Raw genomic sequence first — 23160 nt, forward strand, 5'->3', positions numbered from 1 at the left:
TTTCCTGCAGTGCTCCTGAGTAGTGAGTCAAAGCACAGCTAGAAAAGCCTTTTGGCTTCTGTCCTAATCCTTCCTGACCTCTCAGAGATGGAGATTTTGCCTTGGAACTTTGGGGATAAATGTCCCTGTGACCATGTAACGAGCGTCTCCTGCTGGGAACGTTACAGCAACATCAGGGATTTTATTTATCTATACTTGAATAGTTTTAAGCTATAAAAAAAAGAGCCTAAAAGATGCAAACAAACTCTCAAATCACAGCAGCCCTGTGGCATCAGAGATTCCAGGGGAGATGTGAGGGCTGGTCTCATCCTGCAGGCTCCTTTCTGTCCCCAGCCAAGGGAACAGGAACTGGTTCTCATCAAGACCTTTTTGGGGTTGACACCTGGGAGGAGAAGAGGAAGGAGCCATTAAATCAGGAATTCTCAAGGTGCCTGGGAAGAGAGGTGGTGGTGGAGTTTCCATTTGCCCAGTGGTACATAAAGGCAATTCCTTTCATCTGCAGGATGGAGAATTCCACTTGGAATTCTCCCTTGGAGCTGTCAGCTCCTCAGAGGACCTGCTTGGGTGACAAGAAGTGCCTTCCCTCCATCTCCCAACCCATTTCAGGCATAACTGGGTTGAGGGAGGTGGAAAACACCCCACGAGGCCTCATTTTGCTGGTGCACATTGAGTTTGGGTCAGACTAAATTCTCTGAGTGCCCACACCAGGAACCAGCCTTGCTGTCCCCATCCCTGGGCCAATTCCTGCACGATTCCTGGAGCTGCAGCTCCCAGCCCTGTCATGGATCACCTCCTGCAGGTGACACTGACGGGGTGGTCACCTCCCCAGGGCCAATTCCTGCACAATCCCTGGAGCTGCAGCTCCCAGCCCTGTCTTGGATCACCTCCTGCAGGTGACACTGACGGGGTGGTCACCTCCTGCTTTGGGAGGGGTCTCAGTCCCTCCTGCACGCCCAGGAAGGAGGGGCTGTGCTCTCTGCAGGTGCAGATCCAAAGGAGGAAGCACCAGGTGCCTCCCTGGGCCCAGCTGAGTCCTTACCACTGTCAGCTGTCCAGTTTTGTCCTTGAAGACCTGAGGCTCTGGCCCCACGGTGAACACCATGGTCCCCTCCTTGCCGGAGCCCACGCGGAACCGGAGGCTGGAAGCACAGGAGGGCCCTTGTCACAAACATGTTTAATGAAAAATCCTTTCCTTAGGATTTTTTTTTCTCCTGAGAGGCCTCAGAAACGAAATGTAAATAATAATTATCTGCTGCTGTGAAATGCAACAGGTGAATCTGTGATTGGTCTCATGTGGTTGTTTTTAATTAATGGCCAATCACAGTCAGCTGTCTCAGACCGTCTGATCAGTCATAAGATTTTATTATCATTCCATTCCTTTTCTATTGCTTTGCTAGCCTTCTGATGAAATCCTTTCTCTATTATTTTAGTATAGTTTTAATATATCATTTTAATATAATGTATATAATAAAATAATAAATCAGCCTTCTGAAACATGGAGGCAAGATTCTCATCTCTTCCCTCATCCTGGGACCCCTGTGAGCACCACCACAGCCCCTGGAGAGCTCTCCCCACAAGAGGCTTTACTCCAAACCCCCTTTATTTCTGTTCCCTGGGCAAATCTCGTTAGAGGAGCAGATCAGAGCCTCCAGCTTAGGTGAATTTCCTAAACAATTGCATTATCCCAGCGAGCCCAAGGGGTTGATGAATGCAACAAGGCTGCCCAGCTCAGGCTTTTGAGTGTTCTTGGTGCAATTAAGCACTGGAAGCTAAGCAGATCTGACCTGGAGGAAAGCACTGAGCACACCAAATCTAATTAGAGCTGAAATGCAAAGGCCAGGCTGAAAAGCTGGAGCAGAAGTGCAGGTTTCACCTGCCAGCTCCAATTCCCAGAGAGGCTGGAGACATGGGCTGCATCCACCTGCCAGGAGCTCGGGGCTGCCACTGGGAGGAGGAATCACATTTTGGGCCTCCTCTGTCCTTGTGGGAGAGGAAAGATTTGTCCTGATGTGACCCACAGCTTCCCAGCTGGCTTTCCTGAGGCTAATGGGATCCCCTGTGGAACCACTAAAGCCACGACCTCACGCCCAGGTCACATCAGAAAACTAAAAAAAAAAAAAAGTGGGTTTAAAATAAAATCACCTAGAAATAGGTTGGGTTTAGGCAGGTGGGGCATGGGCAGCTGTCAGAGCAGAGCAGCATCCCTAGCACGGTGCAAGGACTCATTGGAATGATTTTTAATACATTTTCTCTCAGTGCATCCCATTTCATCTCCCTGTGCCTCTGGAAGTCACAAAAACAGAGATGCTGCTGCCCCAGACCTGCCCAGCTTTGGGCACTGTCTGCTGGGGTGATTCAACAGTCTTGACCTAGTCCAGGCCTAAAAATTGAATAAAAATATTTTATTCCCATAAAATTGAACCTGCCCGGTGCTACCCACCCACCTTCCTGCCTTCCTTACCTTCCCTTCACCACTTTAACCACGCTTTGCTTGTTGGCCAATATGCAGAGCTTGGTCACTGTCTCAAAGAGGTGCTCACACTGCAGGATCACATCTCCCTGGAAACAAAAAAAAAAAAGAGGGATAAAGTCACCTGGCATCACCCCAGCACCTGATGGTGCAGAGAAACTCCTTTGGGATGACTACCAGGCAGAAGTGACCAACTCAAACACCCACTCCAGGGATTATTTAGGATTTTTTTGGTCTAAAAAAAGGCAGAAATGTGTCCAGAGAAGGGGATGGAGAATCAGCCACACCAGGAAGGGCTGAGGGAACTGGGGGGGCTCAGCCTGGAGAAAAGGAGGCTCAGGGGGGATCTTCTCATTCTCCACCACTCCCTGGCAGGTTGGGACTCCAAGTGAAAGTTTTCATGTTGAGACAGCAAGGATGTAAAGGCCTGGCTGATTACACACTGAATAAACACCAGGAATTGTGTCATTCCAGGAGTTTATAGGACAGTATTGGAGGCATCAGCCCCTCACTTGAACCACCATCCCCATTTCCTACCTTCTTGTCCTCGGGAACATGAATGACCACGATCCCATCACTCAGGTTACTGGTGGAGATCCCTTCAAAAGAAGCCCAAAATTAGAGGGAAACACCAAACCCAGCTCCACACCGCCCTCATCTCCTTCCCCCAGGAGAAATAACTCCCCTGTGGTTACAGGGGAAATCACATTCCTGAAGGAGGGTTCTGTCCTTCCTTAAGAGTGAATATTCCCATTCTTAAAGCAAAACACAAAAAGCTCCTGCTTTGATTGATTAATCAGAATTTTCAAAATATCTTCTGCAGGTCCCTTTATGTCACCCATTGTCCATAGCACAATTCCAACAGTGGTGATTTAAACCCCTGCATGAGCTGTTTGCCCCAAACCTTTCCCTGGTGCCTTGGATTTTGGTAACAGAAGAGGGGGAAGGATCCATTCTACCCCTGAACTGTAGTTCCACCAGTGCCAGGATTAAAAAATAGCCACAAACAGAGTAGGAAAAGTTTGGGTTATTTTGTCTCCCTGTCAGCAGAAAGTGATGTCCTCCTGTGTTTAAACATTTCAAGGAACTCTTACTCATAAAATCATCCTTCAAAACTTTGTCCAACCCCCAGGAAAAGAGGGACAGATCATTCCAACATCTTTGCAAGACAAAGTTTCAGAATGCCATCCTTCCTAAAGGACGCCTGGCAGGACAGCAATCCCCACAACAACCCACAGAACCATCACGGAATGATTTGGGCTGGAAGAACATTTAGGATCATCCCATTCCACCTGTCCTATTAGTCCAGGTTGCTCCTAATTCCACCCAGCCTTGGAACAGTGACTCCCAGAGGTACCTTTCAGGGTGGAATACTCGATTTTCTGTTTGATCTTGGCCATCTCCACCACGTAGGCCGAGCTCTGGGTGAGCACCAGGAGCCGCTCGCGCGCCTTGAACCCGTTCCTGTCGTATTTCACCACGGGCGTCACGTACTGAGAACAACGAGCTGGAATCAGCATCTCCACCCCTGCAAGCTCCTGATCCAGGGGCTTGGATTCTCCTGGCTGGAAGCAGCTCAGCAAGGAGCAGGTCAGCAAGGTCTCAGCTCACAGGGATCTGGATTCCCTACACTGGGAAATCCAGGAGGCCAAATCCTGGGAATGATGGGGTCCCTGTGCCCTCTATGCCATAACCATGGGACACTCCAGCTCTGCTCCTGGACAGGGCTAGGAATGTTTTTTAAGCTTTCATTAAAATTAAACTTAAATAACTCTTAATTAGGTTTTCAATTATTTCAATTATTTTGAGACCTGTCTCAAATTTAAAAGCAAGGAAATGGTAGCTCTTCATGGAGCATTTCTTCAAGGAAATGCTGCTCTTTATCAGTCCCTGTGTAAGCAACCAGCTCCAGGATTCCAGTGAATATAATTCCAAGAGTTCTGTCCTTGCCTTACCTTGATGTTCTCCCCACGAATGAGCTGCAGCACTTTGGGGTTTAGGTCACTCTCTTCTGAGGAGCAAAACAGAAGGAGAAACTGGGTGTGAGTGCCAGAGCCACAGCCCCAGACAGACACACCCCACCTCCCAGCAAACTCCAGAGAGCTGCTTCAGCTGTCCTCATCCCAACTGGCTTTTTCCCCTTGGAATATTCCCTTCCAAACTGAGGGTGGTCGCCTCCAGCTGCTCCCAGAGCCATTTTGGTGACTTTTCCTGCCTGACAAGTAAATTCACACTGGGAGTTTCTGCCTGGTTTTGGGTCTGCTGTTGGTTCAGACCCTGATCCATCCATCCCAGCCCCCAGGGAATTCTGCTCAGGTTTATGAATCCCAGTTTGAGAATAACCCAGCAGTGGTGCCATGTCGCTGGATGTGACAGGGAGGAACTCCACTGGCAGGTGATGCTGCCTCTGCCAGGAGGGAATTTCTCTTGGAAAATGAGTCTGTTTGGCCAGGCAGGAATTCACAGAGCCAGGAGGACGTGGCTGAGGCCCGCAGGGGTTTGCTGCACTCACTCAGGCGGGTCTCCAGGAAGGGCTGGCTGAGGCTCTCCAGGTACCCCTCCTTCTTCCCACAGAAAACAGCGCTGGTCACCACCTTCTGCTGCAGCTGGTGGGAGAAGGAACAGCCTTGACCCTCAGAATTCCACCACAGGGAACACCAGCAGGGACAATGCAAACGCTGCCACTCCACAGCATCCTGCTGCTTACACATGGAATCTTGGAATTGTGATGCTTCTCTCCTGGCAGCTTTGGGTTATTCTGGGAAAATCCTACAGATTTTTGGTATTTATGGATCTTTTCCAATTATATGGAGAGCAGATTTCATGCCATAAATTAACCTCCACCTCTCTGCTCTCTCCATCATGAGGAACACCTGGCTCCAGGAGCTTGCTGTCCTATGATGAGAAGTTTGCTCTTATCCCTGAAGGACTGATTGGAGCAGCAGGATCAGAAGGTGCTGCCTGTGTCCCAGGTGATCCTCGGGGGTCACAGCTGTTTGAACTGCCACATTTTCATTCCTGGGGTTGTTACCTGCACTTTCCTCTCAGCAGTGAGCCCTCGGCAGTATTTCCTCACCAGGTTCCTCACGCAGAGTTTCTGGAGCATCTCAGATGTCTGCATAAAAAAAAAATCAGGAAAAAATAAAGTAGAGCAGTTGTACAAACAGCTCTGTCTGTGCCACAAGCCTAGAACCCCACGGGATTAATTTTGTCTTTATTAGAGCTCGTGAGTTCACTCTTCTGTCCATGCATTTTCCCTTTTTATTGCTTAAACCAGCAGGGAACTTCGTAATTTCTCTTGCAAAGACCACTGTGCTATTCCACCCATTCCCACCCAAATACAGCAGATCTTGGGGTTTTCCAAAGGCTCTGGACAGAGGATGAGCCAGCAGCAGATCATCTTCTCCCACCTGGAATGTGCACACACATGGCCACCAAACAGGGGCCACCTCCACCTCTCCCAAAGCCTCCAGAACCCCTCACCTCTTCCAGGATGGAGGGAGGCCGGAGCCAGCTCTTGTCCAAGACATTTTTTGGGAGGTGGTCTCGGAGCTTCATCAGGTAGAGGTACTGTGAAAGCCTCACAAAGTCCCTGTTCTCCTCACAGAGGGGCTTCTTCCGATTGATGAAGCCATTTATGAACCTACAGAAAATACCCCAGAAATCCATGGAAATGAGGGGAGGGACAGGCTAAGGATCACTGGTGTTAACACTGAGGGTCAGCCATGGAAATCTCAAGCTTTAGAATATTCTAAATATTAACAATATTTAGTTCTGTTGGCCAAACCACAGCGCTGTGGAGTTCTGAAGGAATCAGCTCAGGAGCTGGGTTTAGGGGAGTGGAGAGGGAGGATGAAGAGAATGGAGGGGCATGAGAAAAATTAGGATAAAATCCTCCCCTGTGAGGGTGGTGAGGCCCTGGCACAGGTGCCCAGAGAAGCTGTGGCTGCCCCTGGATCCCTGGAAGTGCCCCAGGCCAGGTTGGACAGGGCTTGGAGCAATGTGGGACAGTGGGAGGTGTCCCCTAGGCAGGAGGGGGAACTGGATGGGCTTTGAGGTCCCTTCCAACCCAAACCATTGTGGGGTTCTGTGGCTGGGCAATATGGTTGGGACAATTACTTCCTGATGGTCTGCACTGCCCACGTCCTCTTCTTGGCTGCCCTCCGTGCCAGGGCTCCTCTCCAGCAGGCCTCCAGCTTGATTGCTGCAAGAGGGAATCATTCCTGGGCTTTGGCCATTCACCCAGCAGGAGCTAAAACTGGTTATTCTGCAGCTCTAAAAGCAGCTGATGGGAGCAGCAGGTTTGGAATGTTTTGTTCTCCGTGGTGGATCAAGTTCCACCTGTGCTGTGGGGCTGAGCATCAAGGCCAGGCCTTGTCCCTGCTCTGCCTCCTGCTGTCCCTGCCCACAGCCCAGAAAGCTGCTTTGAGCCTGAACTTCACATCAGCCTGCTGTGATAAGAGGGGTTTTCACCCCAGCAGCTGAGGATCGACCCCCAGGTACCCCAGAATGTCCCCAGTGTGTGACAGAAGCTGCTGCTGCTGCTCCCACAGCTGAGCCAAGAGCAGCTCATGGTGTGAGGATCCAAACAGAACTCAAGGAACCTCTGGAAAAACTCTGGGAATGCTCTGGGTGCAGTTGCCACCTCCTGTGACCCCAACAACCCCAAGTGCTGCCACAGCCCCAAGGATTTGGGACCTCACAGGGCTCCAGGCCCTGAGGAAAGCCCCCAGCCCTAAGAGAATCCCCCATGGCAGAGCCTGTACCTGCTTTCCTCTTCTTCTGGTAGGCTCTTTTCCCAAGGAATCCTTTGTATTTGGCCTGGAGCCTTGAAACTGGAAAGAAAGCAAAGACATCAGTGGCACCTGCAGGGCCAGGGAGGTGAGGAGCTGAGCTCCTGCCCTCCATGGCACAGAGGACAGAGGGCACCAGAAGCTGCCCCTGTGGGCACCATGCCCTGTAGGCACCATGCCCTTCAGTTCTGCTTCTCAAGGAACCCCCAGGATGAGACAGAAGAGACCCCAACCCCAAGGGAAAGGCTCTTGGTGCATCTGGCATGGACAGGGGGGTACTCATAGGACTGAGGAGCTCCAAAGGAGGCACAAACCCACAATTCAAGAGATTTCCCCCCAGCCTGGAGCAACTTTATTGAGTTTTCCATGAATTCTGAGAGCTGTGCAGACCAGGGTTGGGAGAGACCTTGGAGCCCATCCCATTCCACCCCCTGGCATGGGCTGGGACACCTTCCACCATCCCAGGTCCCACCCAAGCCAGAGGCAGGAAGGTCCCAGACCAAGGGAACTGGAACCTTACTCAGCAGGTGCTTTCTGTACTCAAAGGCATCTTCTGTGGCAAACAGGGTCTTTGGGAAACGGATGAATATTTTGGTTCTGAAAAAGAGACCAGGAGCAGGTTATCCATGGTGAGCCATCCTTCCTGGGCAGGCTCAGAGACCCCCAAACAGCTGTAATGCCACCCAAGCCTGAGCTGCATTGGGCTGCCCAGGGAAGCAGGAGAAGCTGGAGCCCTAACACAGAAATGGAAGAAATTAGGTTGGAAACAGGTAAACCATGGAAACAGGTTTATTTTTTTAAAAAATTGTTTTTACCATGGAAACAGGTAAAAATAATGAGGAAATTTGTGCATCTTGCTCCTGTCACAGACAGGACAGAGGATCCAGGGCAGCAAACACTGAGCAGCCAGAACAAGGAACTTACCTTCCTAATTTGTACTCCTCAGGCTTGTAACCAATGTGTTTGATGAGTCTCTCCACACCCTCTGCTGCTGGCCCATGCCAGTGTGGCCAGGTAGCTGGGCAGAGACTTTTGTACCTGAAACATCAGCAGGACATCAATGCAAACAACCTGAAGTTTGAAGAAATCCTTTCTGAAGTTACCCCTGAAATTCCCTCTGCTTCACTCAAGGCAGGAGATGCCAACGCAGATAAAAAAAATGCAGATAACAATAGGCAAAGGGTATTTTTGAAGCAGAAGGGGTTCTGCTGACCACTCTCACTACTAGGACAGGAGTTTTGCTTGCTCTGCAGCCCTCAGGAGGGCAGGATTAGCGGGCCAGAGGGGAGGCAGCTCCCTCACCTTTGCAGGAAGAGCTCGTACTTGCGGCGGTAGGCGAAGCCGGCGCGCCTCACCCGCAGGTGCTCCATCAGCCCCAGGTACTTCACCTGGTGTCGGATCAGGAAATCATCAAACTTCCCTGCAGCAAGAGCACAGCTCCACTGGTCAGTTCTGCCTGGGGGAGCTCACCCACATCCCCGTGTGTTGGGGGAAATCAGGAAGGAACCAAATCCCCAATTACCCAAGGGGACAAATTCGCTGCCTGCTTAAACAGTGTTTAAGCTGGTGTTTAACCATGATATTTACTTTCCAATGCCTATCACCTATGTTAGACAGTGATCTTCTGCTCTTAACCAATCCAAAAATACCACCATCACAGCAGAAGATGGAGGCCCAGAAGAAGAAGAATGAGAAAGGCTGGACACACCCAGATCCCTCAATCTTTCGTCCTGAACCCCCATTCTAAAAACCCGAAAATCTACTTTTTCACCCCATGATAAATTCACTATCATTCTACTTAAACTGTCGTGGCTTGTAATCCTCCATGTAAAGGTTGGTAGTTGTTTTTCCCAAGGGCTAAATCAAAGGCACAGGGGTTGTGAGCTCTGTGCCAAGGTCTCTGAGCCCCCTGACAGGGTCTCGAGCCCTCCAGGGCAGCCAGAGGAATTTCCTGGGTTCCCACACATCTCCACAACATACACACACTGCACCCTGCTCCAAAGAAATCTCTCTGCCCACTCCTTGGACTCAGCAGAGCCTCCAGGCCCAGCCTCACCAGGCTCCTTGTTCTCATTGGGTTTGATGCAGCGGATGTACGAGGGCTCCTTGGACATCAGGATCTCAATCAGACTCGTCAGGCTGTTCTTGAACTGGGTTGCAACCTAGGACAGCATCAAAAGGACTTCCTGAGCTCTGGAACTCCTCCCTGCAGGAAGGGAAATGGACTCCCTGCATCCAGCTCAAACCTGGAAGCAAAAGCTGATGGCAGCCTGGAGTTTTTGGGATCAGGGATTAAACCAAGGCCTGGGGAGCTGGGTTGATATTCAGAATTAAGACTAAAGACAGAACTCACAGTCTCTGGTCTCCTCCTGTTGTCCAGCTCTGACAGGAGGAAACACTCCCTGATGATACTGTTCTTGGAGTTGCACAGCACCTAAAACAGGAGGAGATAAAAGTTGTCCTATTGAGCAGTCCTTCTTCTCCTCCTGAGAACATGCACAGTTACCTAAAGATCAGTGCTAAAGAGAAAAGGATGTTTTTGTTTGCTACAAAGAATAAATAAATCTTCTGCACCAAGCAGGTGATGTAAAAGAGCAGCATCTCCTTTTGTGCTTACCTCCTTCAGGTTTCTGTACAGCAGATCATTATTCTTCTCCAGAAATCCTGAAAAAAAAAATTGAATTAAAAGAAAATAAAAAAAGAAAACAGGAACATTCACATCCTCAAAATTCTCACTGCAGCCACATTTAAGACTTGCAGGTCAGTGCCTGCAGAGGGCAGGGATTTTGTAATTCCTCTGCCCATCAAGTCACCATCATCCACAGCATTTTAAGAGCTCAGGAACTCCAGCCTGGCCACTTTCACTCACCCACAGCACAGTAGGTGACCTCTCCAGCGTAGTGGAGGAGGCGGAAATCCACCCAGTCGATCGATTTCCGCGTCTTCTGATCCGCCAGCTTGCGCCTGCCGGGGGGAAAACCCAACAGAACACCAGGAGAAAGAGCAGCAAAGAGATTCCCTCAGCCTGGGGACAGCTGGAAATGTGGTGTTTGATCCTACTGATGGGGTCTGACTGTGCAGTTACCTTGAGCAAACCATCATCTCTCCCTGCTGGCAGCTCCCATAAACTCCTCAGGATACCTGGGATCTACTCATGGCCATTTGGCAGTGATCACCCATTCCAAAAACATTTCTATTTCTTCCCATAACATCCATTTAAATACATTTTTAGTGCTTATGTGGGGGAAAAAACCACCAGCTTCCTCAACCCCAAAGCAAACCCAGGGGGGAAAGGATTTTTCATTTTTGCCCTAGAGCAAGAACCCAAATACAAAGGAAAAATCCAAGTGTTCAAGAATAGCAGTAATATTTCAGAAAGCAAGGATTCCTGAGGGGGAAAAAAAAGAACTAAACAAGAAAAAAAAGAGCAACTTCACAGCTGAATTTTCAGCTTTGTAAGCAGTCACAAACAGCAGAGCTGAGTGTCACAACAGCACGTTCGTGTATCAAAGCTCCTTCCAAGAGCAGATCCCGTGGAAGCAGCTCCAGCACTTCTATTTAAAGCTTTTAATCAGGCAGAACAGCATTAAGGCACATTGTGGTGACAGGGAAGTTGGCTACAAATTTTCCACTTGGCTGTGGCGGGGTTCAGAGCTGCAGGAACAGTGACAGCTCAGCACTGTGTCTCTCAATTGATGACTTGTCACAGCCCTTCAGCAGCTCCTGCAGGGAAGTGCCAGCACAGCCCGGCGCCAACGCGCTCAGCTGCCACCAAAACGGGATCCAAAACCCCTCCAAATGGAGTATGAACCAAAATGCCACTCATCCGGGGGAGAGGAGCACGAGAATTTTCTCTCCTCTTCATGCTCCAAGCTCACACAGAACAAGATGGGTGTAAATATTTACATATCCCCCCTCAGCCTCAGGCATTTGGCTCCTTGTCACAACAGCTTTTCCTGGAGTGCCTGGGGACCAAAGCCATCTATGGCCAAAGCCATTTAACCTTCCTGGGCTAAAATCCTGGGTTAAGATCCCCTAATTTTGGTGTGGAACGACAGACTCAAAGCTCAGCATCAGAGCAGTGAAGAGACAGAGCCCTGCTCACACCTCCCAGCACCCCGGATCCACCAGTGGATATTCCCAAAAATCAGACACTGGATGGGCTCTTTGGTTCCCTCTGGGACAAGGCAGAGATTGTTCCCTCCCCAGCCCTGGCACGGATTTGGGATGGGAAGGGTCTGGGGTAGGATACAGAGGGTAAATGCATACGTCACGAAGTGGGCATGGTCTCCTACTTTCTCTTCCAGCTTTTCCAAGAAGCTCAAATCAGTCGCTTCCCCAGGCCGTAAGCACTCCTCATCCTGCAACAGCAGGCACTGGATCAGAGCTGCTCTGAGCTCACATTCCCTCCTCAACAAAATTTAGGACAGCTTTGCCCCACAAACCCAAAGCTCCATTGCAGAGGAAGCAGAACATCCCCCACCTTTAACTCCCCCCAAAACCGGATCCTCTGCCTCATCCTCTGGGTGTTTGTTACAGGAATCTGTGTTTGTGTTCTGGATAACACAGAGCCATCCCATAATTAGAAGGGGAAATGTGATTAAGAACCATTAGAGCAAGGCACAGGCCTCTCTTCTTACCAGGATGGAGATTATTCCTTTGTGCTTCTGCTCAACCAAGTCACAGATGATTTTGTTGTTAAAATATGGGATTGGTTCCCACTGGAAAAGGGAAAAACGAAGAGCAGTTTTAAATTTTCTTTGCAATTTTTAAAGTTCTTTGGTACTTAAATAAGATACAGCCTCAGATCCCACTGAAATGAGTGGTGAGAATTAGGATCCACTGAGAGAAAAGGGGACAGCACAGTGATCCATGATCCCACTCCAGAGTTCTCCTGCTTGAAGCAGCCCACACCATCCTCTTGTTCTCTACATAAATCCTCTCCATCTTCCCATGTTTTACACTGCTGGAATCCCTCATTCTCCTGGGACATTGTCGCTGCTGAGTATCTGAGTTTTAGGGAAGGCCTTACTTCTTCCTTAAATGATGTCAATTAAATCTGGGCTAAATTGCACTTCAAAAGGGCTGCAGAAAGAGAGACCCCTGTAAATCCTACACTTCCCATGGGAACAATAGCAATCTAAAAAAGCAGGATGACTTTCACACCGGTGATCAAAAGCATTCAGTGCAATGGCAGTTCAAAGGGAAAAGGGAGGGGGAAATATAATTTACCTCAATGCCTTCCAGTTCATATTCCTCCTGCTCTGCCTTCAGGGTCATCTCAATCAGCAGCTGCTGCAGCTTCTCATTGCAGTAATTAATGCAGAACTGCTCAAAACTTCAGGGAGGTTAAATGAGCAGCAGGTTTGATGTGATCCAGGGGCACTTTTGCTTCTTCCTCCATGATCTAAACCACCCATTCCCATATAGAAACCAAGCCCTCATTTCCACAGGGGCCAAATTCCCCATTTTTCCACAGACCAAACCCCCCATTCCCACACAAACAAACCCACCCCTTGCTCCCACACTGTTGCACCACAGCCCAAGGCAAATCTTTTCCTGGGGTCCAGCAAATCCTGCACCCAGGTTTTAGTGCCCTGTACTGGGCTGAGGGCACTCTCAAAAATCCATGCAGGAATGTCCTGAACCCCCAGGTCACCCCAAATCCCAGCTCTTACCTGTTTGTGTCCAGCACTTCAAAGCCATAAATATCCAGCAGGCCAATAACTGTTTTCTGAGTGGAGTCCTGCCAAAAACACCCCTGCTCTGCCATTGCTCCTTCCCTGCAGGTGGCTGCTCTCACCCGAGCTTCAAACTTTCAGAGAAATCTCAGTGGAGAAGCCACTTTAAGGCAGGTAATGAACTGCTAAAACTTCTAAACAGGGAGTATTTAAAGGGTTTTCCAGCTCAGGGCTGGGACATGTCCCAGCAGCAATTACCCAACATCCCAGATATTTGGTGATGAGGGTTGTGGGGCCTCTCTGGAGAAACTGCTCGGCATTTTAGGAGCATTCAGGACCCCAGACAAGAAACCAACCTTGTTGGCAAGAGAGCCATTGATTTTGTTGACCAGCCATGTGAAAGTCCTTCCATAAATTGCTTTTGCTACGGCGTCCCGGGCGTAGAATGCCAGGTCCACATTCAGTGGGCTGAGCACCTGGAAATATAAAGATATCCCAGAGAGGATGAACACCACGGGGGATCAGAGCAAACCTCTGCACAGCCAGGTCACATCTGTGGCTTGGAGAAACAGCCACATTGTCCTACAGCACAGCACAGCCACCCTGGACTGCAGCAATTCCTGCAGGGGGTTAGAATGGAACCATTTAAGGTCCTTTCTAACCCAAACCACTCTGGAATTCCCTGATTTTCCCTACAGCTTTATTTTCCACCAGTGTTCCTTCAGTCTGGTGTATCCCAGCAGGTTTGGGGCACTACATTTTGGTGAGTATTAATTTAGATGAAGCGGGAAAATATTCTGACCTCATTTTACTTCTATACTATTTAAATAAAAATATAAAATGTTAAAAGTGTGGTTTTTACCAGTATTTTTCTCTGTGCAGCCCAGTTTCCCAGGAAGCACTGTGGACTAGGCAAGGGGAAATTGTTTGGCTCAAAAACAAGTCTCTGTTCCAGCTTTTTAACAGCTCCTCCCTTGTTCAGCAATAAAACTCCAATATATTTTAGTTTAACATCTCAAGCTGGAAGAAAGGGATGTGGAGGAGAAGAGGGACAGCCAGAGGGATCTGGTTTACACTCAGAAATGGCTCCTCACCCACCCCCCAGCTGGGGGTCTCCCATATTAATCTGGGACCACACAGAACTGCCTGGTACCTCCTCGGATCTGGCTTCGATCTTCCTGTTTGTGAGAGCTTCCTGCAGGATGGACAGGTGAGCCCCCAGCAGCTGCAGGGAGAGAAATATCTGCACTCAGAGCACAGCCACAGGTCCCTGATTAAATAAGCAGCACTGTGAGGCACAACCCTCACCCCCTCCCCAGCCACCCCCATCTTGGAGCCACAGGAAATCAGCAAATTTCAGGGAGAAAACTCAAGGTGCTCTACAACAAAAGCTGGGTGTTTTTAGAGTTATCCTTGTGCTTTTGGGGATAAATATTTGGTACCAATAAGAAAATCCCAGCAAGGTTCAGGTTTTCCTCCCAGCACTGGGAGTTCTGGGCCCGTCTGGGCAGAGGCACCTTGGAAATCCACTTGATCTGGGAGCCATCGCGGATGATGGCGTGGCCATTGCTGTCCTCCTCAAACTGGATGTTCCCAAGGTGCAGGACACTGGCAACGATTCCAAAGAGCTGCTGATAATGGGAGATATTCCATTAGAACACGGTTTATCACAGCCCTGTGGGGTGGTGCTGATATTTCCTATCATTAATTAACAGGATTTTGGCCAGGCTGAACGAGGTGAACCAGAGGATCCAGTACCACCCCTGGCATCGTGCTCTTCACCACCCACTCCCTCAATCCCACTGAATCACGGAATCCCAGAGTGGTTTGGAGCGGAAAGGAACTTAAAGATCATTTAGTTCCACCCCTGCCAGGGCAGGGACACCTTCCACTATCCCAGGTTGCTCCAAGCCTCATCCATTCTTGGACACTTCCAGGGATGGGGCAGCCATAGCTTCTCTGGGCAACCTGTGCCAGGGACCCAATTTCTTCCCAATATCTGATCCAAACCTAGTGTGTGCCAGTGGGAAGCCGTTCCCCTTTGTCCTGTCACTCCAGGCCCTTTTCCAAAGACTGTCTCCATGTTTCTTGTCAGCCCCTTCAGTCCTGACCACCCAAAGTTGTCCTGTTCCACCTTTCACCCCCCTCCACAGCTGCTCCCATCACTTCAGGAAAAGAGCAGTGCCCTCCTCTCTGAAATCCCTTTGCTCAGCCCCCTTTCACCAGCAGTACCTCCATATCTTTTTCAGTGAAGTCAATGATGGAAAAAGCTTTCCGGACAATTTTCCAGTCATTCTTGTCATTGATAGAAAACACTTTGGCACATCGACCCTGGGCAGCAAAAGATGAATTAATACAATTAATTGGTAAAGAACTTCTATTATCAGCAAACAGATACTTCTGGGCACACTGCTTTCATTGCCAGTTCCCTCAGTGAGTTTTTTCACTGTTATTAATTCTGAGCATGGCTCCTTTGATCAAATCTTTCAGTTTATACTGGAAACCCCAAATAAATCAAAGAGAACATCACCATAAATTGGGTGAGGCTGTGCAGAGCTTGATCTTCCAGCCACCCCATATTTTTAGGGTAAGAACACCTTCTGCCCAAGCTGCTTTTTCCATCCTTACAACTCCTGATGAGCTGCAGCTCCCACTGACCTGGATGAGGTACGCGTATTTCTGGGGGTTACGCTCCAGCCCCAGCCAGCCGAGCAGTTCCTTGTCTCCCCCTTCCAGCAGCTGGTAGAAAATATGGAAATTCCTCTCTCCGTGGTTTTGGTGGACAACTCTGGATTTCTCAATCAGGTAGCTGAGGATGTGCCCTCCCACTGGAGCTCCCTGGCACAGCAAAGCAGGCAGATCAACACCAAAAATACCAATAATCCCTGTGATTGCTGTTTCTTTACTCCCAGGAATGAGGAACGAGGTCAGGAAAAACCAAATTCTTCTGTCATTTATCTGCCACCTTGTGTTTAGGAGTGTCCAGCAACAGTACAAGGATTTGCTGTCCTGTAAAAGTAACCTGAGCTTTAAAACTCTCTATCAGCTTTCCGTGGAGGATTGCCAGCAAGGCTGGAAGTTTTCAGGATGGATAACCAGTGACCTCACCTGCAAAATGCAAGGCCTGCAAAAACAGGGTCAGAAATGTGCAGGGTAAGAATTAATAAATCCTGGGCTGCCTGCTCAGCATCCAGGAGGTTTCTCAGACACAGCTCCTTTCCCCAGCGCTCCACTGGGTTTGTGCTCACCTTAAAATCAAACTGGATGTCCATGTACTTCCCAAACCTGCTGGAGTTGTCGTTGCGCAGGGTTTTTGCATTCCCAAAAGCCTGGGGGCAAGCAGAGAGGGAAAGTCACTCCTCACCTCACTGGGAGTAACCAAGACTTGCTGCTTCAGCCAAGTCCCACTGAATTTAGTGAGATTAAAAAAACACAAACTAATGCATTTCCATAGCTTTAAAGTGGAATTCAGCTAAACCAATTACTGATTTTTCTTATCTATCCCCAAGGAACTGCTGCACAGTGCAGTTCTATTTTCTTATATTTCTTCCAGCCATTCTCAAATCAAACCTCCAAATTCAAATTTTTCGAACATTAAATGATACTAAATCCCAAATATTCTTTCAGAGGTGCGCCAATATTGGCAATTCTTGCTCAGAGCTGCAGATTTGTAGGGAATCTTCATGCAGTGATGCCACCAACTCCAACCCCTCTGCATTTTTGGGCTTTCCTTTGGTTTCCCACCTCGAGGACGGGGTTGGAGAGCAGGAGCCGGTCCCGGACAGTCTGGAGCTGCTCCGTGGTGGGACAGGTGACTGCATAGTACTGCAGGATCTTCTTGGATGCCTCTGTCTTGCCAGCCCCACTCTCCCCAGAGATGAGGATGAAGTGGTTGTTGAACTCATTGCACATCACCCTGTAGGCGTTGTCAGCTATGGCATAGCTGGGACAGGCACAGGAGGGGATACATCCATTAGGAATGGCGCAGGAGGAGGAACAGCAAGAGTTTCCAAGAGTTTTTACTCCTGGTTTAGTGTTGGACAGGGTCATGGAATCCCAAAATGGGTTGGAGGAGACGGTAGGGATCATCTCGTTCTGGGCAGGGATACCAATGTGAAAGCTGAGCTCAAAACCTGAGCCTGACTCAAGGCCTGACAGTAAAAACCAGGCCTGGAGACTGTGGACACCTCCCGTGGTGGCAGGAGAGCAGTACAGGGAAATCCCAAAACAGGAACACCCGCAGAGGTGCCAGGGGAACACTCACAGGTGTGGGGGCAGCTCAAAGAAGTTCACGCCCCGATAAAGCTGCATCTGAGACACTGTGTAAAGGTCCAGCTCCTGGTAGGGGTTCACAGACACGAGCAGAGAGCCAATGTAGGTCTGCAGGGAGAGAGAACCCGGTGGGACACCTGCTCCACCCCAAAATCCCAAAGGAGGAGCCAAGGGACACCTGCTCCACCCCAAAATCCCAAAAGAGGAGCCAAAGGAAAGCTGCTGCTCCACCCCAAAATCCCAAAGGAGGAGACAAGGGAAACCTACTCCATCCCAAAATCCCAGAGGAGGAGCCAAGTACGTGAGGACATTATCCACAAATAAATGTCAAAACTGGTACAGAGTTTGTTATGGGAGAACCAAACCAACCAAGCAGAACTCTTCCCAAACTTCTTCCAAAATCCCCTTGGTTATGAGTAAATCTGAACCATGAGAGCAAGCTCAGAGCCTGACAATTCAAATGCAAGGATTTGGGATCCCTTGGTGCTTCCAGGACCCTTTTCCTACTAAAGTTAACACAAAATCCTCAGCCCTTCCCAGACAAGCCTTGTCCTGCCTTCCTTCAATCACAGTGTTCCCTTTTCCATTCCCTTCCTGTTTACTGCACATCCTTTAAAGCTTTGCAAAGCAACTCAGAGCAAGCTGAGATTTATTTTCATGAGTTAAAATAGATAAATTACTCCTAGGTGATCACTCTGCTGGGCACTACCAACACCTTGTGAGGTACACACAGGATACTCAGCTCTTCCTCCTGGACCTGACCAACAAAGCCACCTCAGGGACATCTCAGCAGACACATGGCCACCTCAGGGACATCTCAGCAGACACATGGCCACTTCAGGGGCACTTACATAGATGAGGTTCTCCTGGTAGCGCTTGCGAAGGTTGTTGAGGAAAGCAGCCTCGCTGGTGTGGGAATCCAGAAGGACAAAATCCTGCACCCCGACCTTGTCCCGGGCTATCAGAGCCCCCTCCATGATCTCCTCGCCGTTCTCGTCCACCTCCTCCTTCTGCAACACGAAGATGAAGGTCAGGAGGGGGAGAGAGGGCCCTTACCCAGGGACAAAAATCAGCCTTGCTCAGGTAATTCCAAGAGATCCTTATTCCAGCTTGTCCGAGGATGGCAATTCCACCCAGGCTCTTCCCAGTCCAGACTCGCTGCTGTGAGCAGGAAGGAAGATCCCAGTTTCCATAAAAACTGAGATAAACCCATCCCTGGACGCGTAATCAGGATCTGAACACTCAATAACTCAGTCTAGACAGAATTTTCCAGGTATAAAGTTGGAATAAACAGTGGAAGGCACCAGAAAAACCCTTAGGTTTTTCTCCCTTTATACAGATCTAGGCGTGAAAATGGAGATTCCCTGGAAAAGGCTGCGAGGGGTTCGACTTGTAGGCAAAAAAGATGAATCCCACAGCAGCATTCTGCACAAGAATGTGATTCCCAGTGCTTCCCAGCAGCAGCTCCAAGCCAGCTTTCAGTGCTGGCAGCAGATGTCCCCACACGCCAGCCAGAGGCACGGCCACTGCTGATAAAATCATCAGAGAGGGACCTGGGGACGATAAACCCTGAATCCAGCATCCTCCATCCTTCTCCAAAGGCTGAGAGGTGCAAAAAAGGCTGTCCCTGACACTACCAAATCCTCCTGCACCCTCCATTTCTGATGCTTTATGATAGAAATTTGATTTATCTGGGAAATTCTCACTGAGGGTCAAGCTCGATTTTCAGGCTATAAAAATAAACTGTGCTTTTTATTTAATTTATTTATTTATTAACTTAAACCAAGCTGCTAATTTCATGCTAGCAAATAAAAAAAAAAAAACATTTTTGTCTATATATTTCATACACATTATGGTATGACAAATTATGGTATGACAAATTATGCCCACATCACACATACCATTGCAATATTGTGCTAAAGTTGGGTTTTCAGACTTTCCTTTTGCTTTTACACATACCAGGATTACCCAGTTCAGAGACAAATTCCCATCCTGAGGCATAAATGGACAGAAATTAGTTCAGTACAGTTGGAGCAGCTTACCTTGGAGGAAATTGCCTTGGAGTGAGCTCCCCTTGGAGGGTTCCAGGCTTGGAAAATGAAAGGAGGAACGTGGCAGAGCAGCCAGAGCAGCTCCAGGCTGTGCTCACCAGCCCAGCACCTCTGCTGTTCTCCTCCTGCCCTTGGGGACATTGTCCCATTTTGCTGCTCCACTGCTCAAGGGGACCTTGTGGTTGTGGGTGAGGTTTTTCACCAAGCACTAAAAGGATGGTGATGCTCTGTTTGTGCAGGTTCTGCCCCCCATTTTTTAATTTAAATTTGATTTTTCCAAAGCAGAAGCTTTGCAAAGTGGAAATAGGCAGCAAATTGAATGTTCCTGCTGGGCTCTGGCAAACCCTGACTCTGGAGGGAGGATTTTGGGATGAGCCTTGCAGGCATTGGTGGATATTGGGGCTCGGTGGATTTGCACAAAATGAAGAGCAAAGGACACGACCACACAATATCCTTTATAACTGTGGCAAACTCAGAAAAATCAGCTCTTAAACAGGAATTTTAGGGTAATTCTCATTATAATCCAGCCTGTTCTTTGCATTTGTCTCTGAATGAGCTGAGTTTTGAGATTTATTCTCAGCAGCAAGAACACAACACTCCAGAAAGATCCCCTGAAAGCAGGTTATTTAAATAAAAAATGAATAAATCAGACCTGCACTCACTTCACACAAAAGAAATGCCATTTTTTGCTTTGCTGACTGTCCCCAGCTCCAGGATACAGAATTCCTCATTTTTCCTTAGCCAAGACATGACCTGATTGTGATCACTTTTCTTTCTTGTCAGAAAGTTCCCTACTTTTTCCTTTTAATATTAATATCCTTTTTCCCCTGTCCCCTGCACGTGACCACTCTCATCTATTTGTTGTGCCTGTCCTTAGCTCAGGCTCCATTGGTTTGGAAGACAAAATAAAGGATGATTTTTGTTTCTTGAACTAACACCTGGAGACACCCCACAGGCAGTTCAGGGAGGAACATGGAAGGGGGAGAGAGAAATAAATAATAAATAACAAAACTAATAAAATTATTATTATTATTATTATTATTAATAATAATAATAATAATAATAATAATAATAATAATAATAATAATAATAATAATAATAATAGTTTTATTATTTTGCTTTTGACAGAGCTCTCAGGAAAATGCACTTTTCCTTTCTCTCCCAGCTGGGAAGCAGGAAAGGATCTGCCCTGCTCAGGTTTCCTTAACCCACTTCTCTCACGTGTATGTTAATGAGTAAATGACACTGCTCCCCACCACACAAAACTCCTGAGCTTTTTTCTGGGATGTTTTGTGCCCAGATTTTCTCAGTATTTTGCTGGTGCTGATAATTTCATGATGCCAGCACATTTTAGTGCCCTGTCCCCAGCCATTTCTGGAAGTTCACTCCAAATTTTTGTGTTTCCCTGAATGAGAGATGCCCCAGGACTCATCAGTGCATGTGAGCCCAGCAAGACACTGCTCTTCTAAAGGATTATTTCCCTTCCCTCATCACTCAGGAGCCAGGAGATTCCTTTCTCTCCCAGAGACACGAGCTTGATCAGAAAACCTCTCCCTCACTACAATGAAGGGTTTTGCTTTTCCCACAGGGATTTGTCTGTCAACGGGGAAACTGCAAGGAGCTCTGTGGGATCACAGCACAGATTCTTGAGAAAGAGTCAGACAGAACAGGCCAGCTCCTTTGACAAAGTTTGCACCACTTTGAAGCAAGATCTGTCAAGAAAACTTTAAAAACAGAAACTTTGCAAAATTATTATTTATCTTCATCGGAGCATCAAAACTTCATTTTTTCAATTGATGCTGTTATTGATGTTTCTTGGTTTAATGCCATAGAACAGAAGATATGAGGGTGCAGGGGGAGGAGGATCACTTATGAGGCCACAGCTATTTTGGCAGCACTGGAAAAGCCCAAACCATGCAGGTGAGAGCCTCAGGTGGGCACCAGCTCACCCCATGGACCTTTGAAAGCCTCATAGCTCCCACCCACGCAGGGGACTGCTCCAAAAGGTCCAAACCCAGCTTTACTGGGGCCACCAACAGCAGAAAATCTCCTTATGGATCCTCCACACCCCAAACCATCCCGGGACTGCCGTATTTCCCTTCCAACCACCCTGCAAACCCCGAGGTGGTTTTTATGTCGCACCTGAGTCCTGCTTTACCTGCACCCTCCCCTCACCTCCTTGTCCAGCCCGTGCTGCTTCCACAGAGCCCCCGGGGCTGGAATGGAGCCCCACGGACACGCAGGATCGTGTGTCGGGCTCTCTGCCCTCCTTGGTCCGGGATGCGCCATCCTCCCTCTTTAATGAATTATCCAAGAGCTGTCAGCGCCCAGCCTCGGGAGCTGCCGGCAGCGCCTCCAGGAGCTTCTGCTCTCACCAAAACACCCATGGCTGATTCTGGGGATGAACCGATGTGTTCTGACTTTCCCGATGGGAAATTTGGGCAAATCCGGGCAAAAAAATGCATCCCAGCGCTGCTCAGCCCCTTCCCGTAGCTCCCGGCTCGCTTCCCACTAGAGGTCACTGCAAAACTCAGTTTAAGTCGGAGTTTCCATGGATTTTCCTTCTTTTTTTTTTTCCATATTAAACAGGCAGTTTTCTCCACTCAAAAATTATTTTCCTGCTGGACACCAACTCCCACTTGGTGCCAGCTCTTTCTGCCTCTGCTCACCAGCCAAATAAAAGAGATTTCCCCAATTTCCAACAGGGAAAAACCCATCCATTTGGGAAATGAGCAGCACCTCTCCATTCTCCACGTGATCCTTGTATTAATTATGAGCTCTATATTTAAGGAGTTTCCCACCCAAGCCCCACCTCGCTGGATGAGGAACTCCTAAAGGGACTCATTGCAGGATCAGGTTCTCCAGAAATGGGAGAGCCCTTCCTGTGCCACAGACACCTTGGTCTTACAGCAGCACTCAGGAACTGGATCTCCTCCCTCGTGCCTCAGAGCATGAGCCAGGCAAAGGCATTTATGACTTATCCTCAGCTAATAATTACTGGGGATGAACAAAACCTTTCAAAACTTAAAACGAAAAAATGCTCAGTAAGGCACATTTTCACAGAGAAGTGGGAAAAGCACCTGTTTATTAGCCAAGTTGTTTAGACCCCTCTGTTTCCCAACAGAATCAGGATTTGGTATCAGAAACGGGTTTTGGTAGCAGAAAGTTATTTTTTCCCCACCCAGAGCACATTTCTATTCTGATCTCTGCAGAACTTCTCCTTCCCATCACCTTCAAGCCTTATCTAAGGCTGGGCACAGAAATCCTAAAGCCCAGTTTGGGCTGTTTGTTCTGCTCTGTCTCCACCTGGCACCACAGAATCATGGAATATCCTGAGCTGGAAGGCACCACAGGGATCATTATTCCTTCCTGGCCCTGCACAGACACCCCAGCAATCCCACCCTGTGCATCCCTGGGAGTGGTGTCCAAATTCTGAAGCTCTGGCACCCTCAGGGCTGTGCCTGTTCCTTGGGGAGCCTGGTCAGTGCCCAGCACCCTCTGGGGGAAAAACCTTTCCCTGATATCCAACCCAAACCCCACTGACACAGCTCCAGCATCCTGGAAATTTCTGTGACACCAAACTTTTCATTTTTGCCTTTTCTCTGCAGTTAAAAGCATATAAAAGTGGTGCCACAGGAAAGTGCAGCAAGTGAACATCCCTGGAGTCATTTGGTTCAAAAGAGACATGAGATAAAAAATAGACCTGAGATTAAAAATGGACACAAGATTTAAAATGGACACAGGATCTAAAATGGACACAGGATCTAAAATGGACACAGGATCTAATAGAGAGTGTCAGGCTGGCCCAGCACAGCTGAGCTGGGAGCAGCACTGCTAACACACATTCCCTCAGGAACGTGGGAGCTCTGTTTTGGAAATATTCCTTTACTGAG

The 23160-nt window shown here is 48.5% G+C and overlaps 1 protein-coding gene across 1 annotated transcript; it reads right to left on the bottom strand.

Moving 5' to 3' along the window:
• Window positions 1-152: 152 nt before the first annotated feature.
• Window positions 153-19423, bottom strand: MYO1H (myosin IH). Its single transcript, XM_063172924.1, has 32 exons — window positions 19259-19423; window positions 18068-18226; window positions 17209-17324; window positions 16689-16887; window positions 16193-16273; window positions 15603-15782; window positions 15177-15275; window positions 14462-14575; window positions 14098-14169; window positions 13301-13420; window positions 12942-13009; window positions 12496-12601; window positions 11904-11984; window positions 11533-11624; window positions 10133-10227; window positions 9881-9927; window positions 9617-9697; window positions 9320-9425; window positions 8566-8683; window positions 8188-8301; window positions 7784-7860; window positions 7237-7305; window positions 6590-6674; window positions 5954-6113; window positions 5502-5585; window positions 4983-5076; window positions 4426-4481; window positions 3828-3963; window positions 3008-3069; window positions 2462-2559; window positions 1040-1139; window positions 153-382 (listed from the first exon to the last, which is right to left on the bottom strand). The coding sequence occupies exons 1-32, from the start codon at window positions 19406-19408 to the stop codon at window positions 359-361; spliced, it is 3243 nt and encodes a 1080-aa protein (XP_063028994.1). The 5' UTR covers window positions 19409-19423; the 3' UTR covers window positions 153-358.
• Between the last annotated feature and the right edge of the window lie 3737 nt (window positions 19424-23160).

Source organism: Melospiza melodia, chromosome 20 (genome assembly GCF_035770615.1).
Source record: "Melospiza melodia melodia isolate bMelMel2 chromosome 20, bMelMel2.pri, whole genome shotgun sequence".
In the NCBI taxonomy this organism is placed as follows: Eukaryota; Metazoa; Chordata; class Aves; order Passeriformes; family Passerellidae; genus Melospiza; species Melospiza melodia.

Coding starts and splice junctions, on each gene's coding strand:
- MYO1H (XM_063172924.1), bottom strand. CDS start 19,408: ATGTCCCCAAGGGCAGGAGGAGAACAGCAGAGGTGCTGGGCTGGTGAG. Junction 11,625..11,903: donor AAGGAATAATCTCCATCCTG/GTAAGAAGAGAG, acceptor CTGCTGTTGCAG/GATGAGGAGTGCTTACGGCC. Junction 2,560..3,007: donor ATGTTCCCGAGGACAAGAAG/GTAGGAAATGGG, acceptor TTTTGTTTCCAG/GGAGATGTGATCCTGCAGTG.